The 7347-nt window shown below is 49.8% G+C and overlaps 1 protein-coding gene across 1 annotated transcript; it reads left to right on the top strand.

Moving 5' to 3' along the window:
• Positions 1-207: 207 nt before the first annotated feature.
• KCTD14 (potassium channel tetramerization domain containing 14) lies at positions 208-6662 on the top strand. Its single transcript, XM_029957508.1, has 2 exons — positions 208-329; positions 5834-6662. The coding sequence occupies exons 1-2, from the start codon at positions 258-260 to the stop codon at positions 6500-6502; spliced, it is 741 nt and encodes a 246-aa protein (XP_029813368.1). The 5' UTR covers positions 208-257; the 3' UTR covers positions 6503-6662.
• The last annotated feature ends 685 nt before the right edge of the window (positions 6663-7347 follow it).

Genomic DNA, 7347 nt, shown 5'->3' with positions numbered 1-7347 from the left:
AAGTCTGCTGTCCATGTCAGTTCCCTCTGCCTCCCCGATTTGGCTGTCTGGGAAGCCCCTCGGAGAGAGACGGTCAGTGACCAGCCTAGGGACTCTCCGCAAGTCGATTGGAGCCCAAGTCAACCCCGGGCTCTAACCACACCCTGGCCGCACTTTGCCCCACCCGGGAGGCGTGGAGCAAAGGTGCACTTCCGCCCGGCAGCTACAAGTACCTGGCACGTGGCAGGGCTGGGCGCCCAGCCGCCGGCGGGAACGGGATGATGAACCTGACCTTGGGGCCCCGCTCCCTGAGGCCCCACCGGGCCTCGCCCCCCGCGGGCCCGCAGGTGGTGAGTGCGCAGCGGGGCAGGCTGGAGGGCGGCTCTGTCTCCTGTCCCCACGCCTCTGCCTTCTTTCTCTCCTTCCAGTGTCCCCTTTGCGCCCGTTCGTCAGGGTCTGAGTTCCCTTGCTTCTGGCGGGCCTCAGGCTGGGCGCTCTTCTCTTCGCGCTAGTTCTGGCTTTGATCGCTCTCCTTCAGCGCACAGGTGCCGGGTCCCCTCCCGGCTCAGTACAGCCGCTCCTCTTTTCCTGCGTGGCTGTCTTTGTTGGTCTCCTGTCTCTCTGTTCAGTCTTTGTTTTTAGCTGTTTTCTGTGTGTCTCCTCTTAGTCCCCAGGCTTGCCCTGGTGCACCCCTCTTCCTCTGCCCCTCCTCCTCCTCCCGTATTGGGGAGCAGACCACCCAACTAAAGGCTGCCTTACCCACCACATCCCCATCCTCTCCAGCCTGCCCTTGGCCACTGGCTGTGTCCTCAGTCCACCTGCTTGCCTGCTTCCTCCCAGGGCTTAGTTGAGGGAAATTTGCTGGGGGTGGGGGGAAAGAACAGGGATGTGGGGAGGGGCAGATCAGGAAAAGGCGCAGCACACTTCAGGAGCAGAACATTCTAATCTCTGATGGCTAGGTGCCATCCTGAAGACTTGAAGGAAGGCAAGACAGATCCAGCGGTGGGGAGACTGTGGCTCTTTCCCATAGGGCAGCGGTGACATCACTGTGGCTGGCTGTTGACAAAGTCACCTGTTCAGCGGTAAGGCTGCCCTAGGTGCTTAATAAATGTCTCAATGAATTACTGAGAAAGTAAGGGAGCCAGCACGGTACATGATGCCAGGTAGGGAAAGATGGGCTTTTATAAGAATACCAGGTGCTCCTGTAAATCAGTGCAGCAGGTAAGCTCCAGTCGATTGAACAGACATTTATTGAGCATCCTAGTGTGCTGAGCCCTGTAATAGGTACTGGTGACATAAAGATGAAACTGGGATAGTCAGCCCTTAGGAACCTCACAGTTTAGTTGGGAATACAGATTAACAAATGGAATTACACGGGTTAACTACCATGATGATGAAAGTACAGGGCCCTGTAGCATCACAAGGAGACAACCCATCTAGAAAGATTACTGGAGGAATTAACTTGTAGGATGAGTGGGCTAAGTAAAGGGAATGTGGGTGGCAAATGAGTGAAGTCCTGGAAGCCAGGGGAACCAGCCTGTTCTGGAAGGGTGGGGGAGAGTGGTTCTGGTCCTGGTTGCCAGGGTTGCAAAGATCCTTGTAAACCTCATGAAAGAGTCTAGAGTTTATCAGGAAGGGAGTACAAAGTTACCCAAGTGTTTGTTTTACTTATTTTTTCCTTCTTACTTTTTTATTTGAGAGAAAGAGCAGAAGAGAGAGGCAGAGGAAGAAAGAAAGACAGAGAGAGAGGGAGAGAGAGAGAGAGAGAGAGAGAGAGAGAGAGAGAGTCAAGTAGGGTCCATGCTGAGCATGGAACTAACTCAGCGGGGCTGGATCCCACGACCTTGAGATCATGACCTGAGGCCAAATCAAGACTTCCAGGCACCCCTCACCCAAGTGTTTAATGCAAGGTGTGACCACATCAGAGGGCAATCAAGGAGGCAGAGAGCCGTGGAATTGACCAGCATTTAGAATCACCAGGACTTGGTTACTGATTATCTGTGTGGGAGGAGGTTGAGGATGGGAGCAGACTGCAAGATGACAAGCTGGATTTCTGACTCAGATGACTGAGATGGGGGACAATGGAAAAGGTCAGGGTTGTGGAGTGGGGGGAGATCTAGAGGGACTTATGGACATGTGAATGGAGATGTCCCTCCATTGACGACTAGGGGTGACCTAAGGAAATGTATGAATGTTTGGCAGGGGGTTTGCAGGTGTGTAGGGACCCTTTAGACTACAACTGGGTGAGAGCTAGGTACGTTTGATTCATCCCAGTGCTCTCAGGGAGGGCCAGCTCTGGCCTGACACCCAGCAAGGGCTCCTAAAGATCGTACTTCCCCAGCGCATGCACACAGGGCCTGAGACAGGCTTTCTTACCCAGGAATGTTCCTCCAGTGTGATTGGTAGAAAAGTTGGTGAACAGGGGCCACAAAAATGGGCAGATGGTCCAGAAGAGGGGTGGAAAAGAAGTCTTTATCTGCTAGAAACATACTGTAGTATTTGTGGGTGAGGTAGGAGGTCTGGGATTTCCAAAGAAACTGGGAGATTTGAGTGGGGGAAGGGAGGGAAATAAGGGACAGGATTAAGAAGTTCGAGAACAAGACCGTCTTATTTGGTAAAGAACCGGGGGTGAGGATATCAGGGCAGGAAGCTATTTTGTGAAGCATCTGGAAATGAGCTTCAGAAACAACATTTGAAGTGATTGGACTCATTAGACTTTCAGAACTGGAGACGCTTAGAGTTCTCTTTGTCCGTTTTGCCTCCCTATTTCATAGATGACTATAGGCTTAGGCCCACAGAAGAAAGTGAGCTGCCCCAGGCGCATCGCTAATTACAGGCAGCAGTGGGACTGGATGTCTGGAGGGGTAGGACACCCATTTTGTACTGGACTCAGACTGACAGGGGTTTGATTGCAGCTCTGACTTCACTTCCTAGCTATGTGACCCGTCTTTCTGACCTTTCCTGGCCTGTAATAGGGGTACATCAAGAGCACCTGTGAGCTTTCAGTGGTCCAGGAGTGATGATGCACATAGATCCCTTCAAGGGTTAAAGTCTGCAACTGCATTTCACTGCCTGCTTCACAGAGCCACCTCAGGGTTAACCAAACATCCTTGCCAAGGGGCCTTGAGGTTCTTGGGAGAAAGAGGAAGTCACAGGTTCTGGGTGTATTTTTCTCCCGGCTGTATTGTTTGGCTGCTGTCAGAACGCATCCATTCGGTCTCCCTTCTCCACCCTAGCAGGCAGAACTGTCCCCTGGTAAGAGCTGTTGCTATGACAACTCAGCTCTTCCGCCCTCACCCCACCCCCAGCAGTTTGGCTGCCTCTGGCTCTCTTTATTCCAGTACTTTAATCTTAGGGGTAGAGCCCACAAACAAGTTGAGGATGAAGTCACACCTAAATGAGAACCAAGGACATTCTTGAATCCTGTCACTACCCTGGCTCTGCAAAGACCTGTGGCAGAGTCTCGGTGGAAACGAAGCTTTCCCTCTGACACTGCACTGATCTTTTCTGCGCTGCAGCCATCATACCGCCTAGGAAACCTTCCCTGACAACCTCCGACACACATCCATACTTTCGAGTCTTCCCTCAGCGTCTGCACATTTAAGCTGTCTGTTTTCCTCTCTCCTCTGTGAGTTCCTTGGGGGCAGGGACTGTGTCCTATTAGTCTGCTCAGAGGAGGCTTGAATGTAATAGGTCCTCTCTACCTTTTTTGTTTTTTAAATTTTTTTCAGTTTATTTATTTATTTTGAGAGAGAGCACAAGCCGGGGAGGAACAGAGAGAGGATGAGAGAGAGAACCCCAAGCGGGCTCCGCATGATCAACACAGAGCCCAACGTGGGGCTCGACCTCATGAACCACAAGATCATAACCTGAGCTGAAATCAAGAGTCGGTCACTCAACAGACTGAGCCACCCAGGGGCCCCTCTACCTTTTTTTTTTTTTTAATAAATGAGTAATTAAGGGAATGAAGAGTGGAGGTATTTCAAGTTTGAACACTAATTGATGTAATTAAGGACTAAGAGCACATGCTCTGGGGTAAATTGGCCCTGAGTTTAAGTTCTGACATCATCACTAAATAGCTAGTTGATTTTAGGCAATTTACTTCAGCTCTTTAATCCTTAGTTTCTTCATCTGTAAAATGGGCATTTAATATATTCTTCATAGGATTGCTGTGAAGACTGAGTTAGGGATTGAATGTAAAGCACTCTGCACAGTCACTAGACTATGAGGGGAGAGACTCCTGCTTGTTCCTCACTGTGCACTAGGTGCCTGGCACATCTGTATTTTAGTGACCAAGTGAGTGAATTTTCTTTTCTTTTCTTTTATTATTTTTTTTAACATTTATGTATTTGAGAGAGTGAGAGTGAGGGAGGGGCAGAGAGAGAGAGGGAGAAAGGCAATCCCAAGCCATGTCAGTGCAGAGCCTGACGTGGGGCTCGAACTCACCAACTGGGAGATCATGATCTGAGCCAAAATCAAGAGTTGGATGCTTAACTGACTGAGCCACCCAGGAACCCTATTTTTTAAATTATTACTTTTAGTGTTTATTTATTTTTCAGAGAGAGAGAGAGAGCACACACACACCTGTATGTGCCTGCACTTGAGGGTGTGCGCCAGTGAGGGTGGGGTAGGGAGAGGGGGCAGAGGATCCGAGCTGAGCTCTGAGCTGTCAGCACAGAGCCCAATGCAGGGCTTAAACCCACGAACTGTGAACTCATGACCTGAGCTGAAGTCGGAGGCTTAGCCGACTGAGCCATCTAAGCGCCCTAGTGAATGAATTTTAAATAACCAAAGTTATTCAGGAATCTGGTTTGTAAGGTTAACAACTAGTGTATCACCTCACGTATTATAATCTGCTATTTTTGTTAGGTCTGTTGGCCGCACTTAGCATTCCCTAAATGCAGCCTGACTCAGTCTGTTTCCATGTCCCCTCTGCACTAGCCTGTGGGCATCTTGAGGCAGACACCATGCAGGTCTTAACCGTATCCTTAGTGCTCAATTCAAGGTTTGGCAGATGGAGAAGCGGCCCCTAAAAATTCTGTTGACCAGCTAAACCTAACTTCCATTGGCACCACACTTTACAGTTTATGAGGCAATTTTATACCCATTGTATCTGGTGTTACAGGTGTTTCAGCACCAAGAATATTCCTGTTATTTAACCCCCACTGGCCCACATTTTGAAAAACATCTATCAGACAAATTTCCTTAGTTAATTAAAGCCATGCCAACTGCTAATAGGAACTTCTGACCATTAAATAAGATTGTGTATTCCCTGGGTGGTGCCTGGGTGGCTCAGTCTGTTGAGTGTCGCCTCTTGATTTCAGCTCAGGTCATGATCCCAGGGTCATGGGAACGAGCCCTGCCTCGGGCTCCATGCTTGGGATTCTCTGTCTCTCCCACTGCCCCTCTTCCTGACTCTTGAACTCTCTCTCTAAAATAAAAAATAAATAAAAGAATTTGTATCCCCAACTCTCACCACGGGATGTAGACACATAGTAAGTACCCAAGAAATGCTTCCTGTATGAAATGAATACATGTATGGTTTCTTAGCCTCTCTGAAAGGTTGAAAATGCACCCCCCCTCTTTTTTTCTTTTTACTAGATCTTAGATCTGAGTATCCCACCTTGGGAACTTCTGACTTCACAACACCTCCATATCCCCATTTTAGAAATGAGGAAACCGGCTGGGAGGAAAAAGCCTTGCCAAAGGCCACAGAGTTTGTGAGGATTGTCACTGGGACTTGCTTCCCTAGCAGCGTCTTGGACTAATATCCTTTAATATTCTGTCCATGAAATAACCCAGGAGCTCCCTGGAGGTGGCACTATTGGTTTCACTCGGCCTCTTGTGCCCTCAGGTATCTCCCGTTGTGGAGCTTAACGTGGGAGGCGTGTTGTATACCACCACCGTGAGCACCCTGAGAAAAGTCCCGGGTTCAAAGCTGGCAGAGATGTTCTCCAGCTCCGCAAAGGCCTGCCTGGATGCAGAAGGCCGCTTCTTCATCGATCGCCCCGGCGCCTATTTCGGACCCATCCTGGACTACTTGCGCAGCGAGCAGCTGCCCACGCAGCACATCCCGGAGGTGTACCGCGAGGCACAGTTTTACGAAATCAAGCCTTTGGTCAAGCTCTTGGAGGACACCCCGCAGATCTTCGGTGAGCAGGTGGCTCGAAAGCAGTTCCTGCTGCGGGTGCCCGCCTACAGTGAGAACCTGGAGCTCATGGTGCGCTTGGCGCGCGCCGAGGCCGTGGCGTCGCGCAGCTCCGCGGTGCTGGTGTGCGTGGTGCGCACAGAAGAGGAGGCAGCCCAGTGCGCAGATGCCCTGCGCAGCTTCGAGTACGAGAAGAAGTCGGTTGTCAAGTTCGGGCCTTGGAAGGCGGCCCCGCAGGTCAAGGACCTCCTGGACTGCGTCAAGATGGACATTGCAGCCCAGGGGTACCAGGTGCACTATGAACACTACTCTGACAAAACATTACGGGCCAAGTATTTAAATTACTTTTATACATTCCTCTTCATCTGGTGGTGATCTCCAGGGGGCAGGGGCAGTGTGTTATGGGTTCTGGTGGAACATATGAAATTAAAAGTTGCCTTCAAAAACCATCTTCTGGGGAGCCTCAGTGGCTCAGTTGGTTAAGCATCGGACTTCAACTCAGGTCATGATCTCACAGTGACTGAGTTTGAGCCCTGCATCAGGCTCTGTGCTGACAGCTCAGAGCCTGGAGCCTGCTTCAGATTCTGTGTCTCCTTCTCTCTGCCACTCCCCTCCTTGTGCTCTGTTTGTCTCTCTCAAAAATAAATAAACATTAAAAAAAGGTTTTTTAAAGCCATCTTCCTTTAATTTCATAAACAAACATCAAACAGCTTCTCAGGTGATCTAGGAGGCTTACCCCCTAAAAATTGTCTATCCCCCATTGAGGATTTTGTGCTCATTGCAACTGACTCCACTGTGCTTGTCTTGTGAAGTGCAGCCACTTCCTCTCTAAAGCCTCATCTACTTGCCAGACCCTTTCCATCAAGTCCAAAAGCAAGGCTGACGTGAGTTGGAATGTTTCAACATGCTTTGGCTGGAGATGCAGGCTGATAACCGGAAAATAACAGGATACCACTGATGTAAATAATGTGATCTGAAAATGTAGTCTACTCAGCCTCAGCTTATGGTCTAATCCTCTAGCCCTGTTGTGTGCCTTCATGAGGAAGATGCCAAGTTCATACCAATAGTAGGTGCCACTCAGATCTCCCTTTTCCAGATGCTGTGAGTGTTGACTGCTACAGCTTTGCAGCTGTTTTCTGTAGAGCAGTGATTCTCAAAAGCGTGGTCCCTGGACCAGCAACATCAATACCTGGGAGCTTCTTAGAAATACAACTTCTCTG

The sequence above is a fragment of the Suricata suricatta genome, chromosome 11, assembly GCF_006229205.1.
Source record: "Suricata suricatta isolate VVHF042 chromosome 11, meerkat_22Aug2017_6uvM2_HiC, whole genome shotgun sequence".
NCBI lineage: Eukaryota > Metazoa > Chordata > Mammalia > Carnivora > Herpestidae > Suricata > Suricata suricatta.
This window is presented reverse-complemented; position numbering and strand designations above follow the sequence as displayed.

Excerpts from the sequence above, each read along its gene's own strand:
- KCTD14 (XM_029957508.1), top strand. The coding sequence starts at position 258 with ATGATGAACCTGACCTTGGGGCCCCGCTCCCTGAGGCCCCACCGGGCC. Across the intron at positions 330-5,833 it reads CCCCCGCGGGCCCGCAGGTG|GTATCTCCCGTTGTGGAGCT; the intron begins GTGAGTGCGCAG and ends TTGTGCCCTCAG.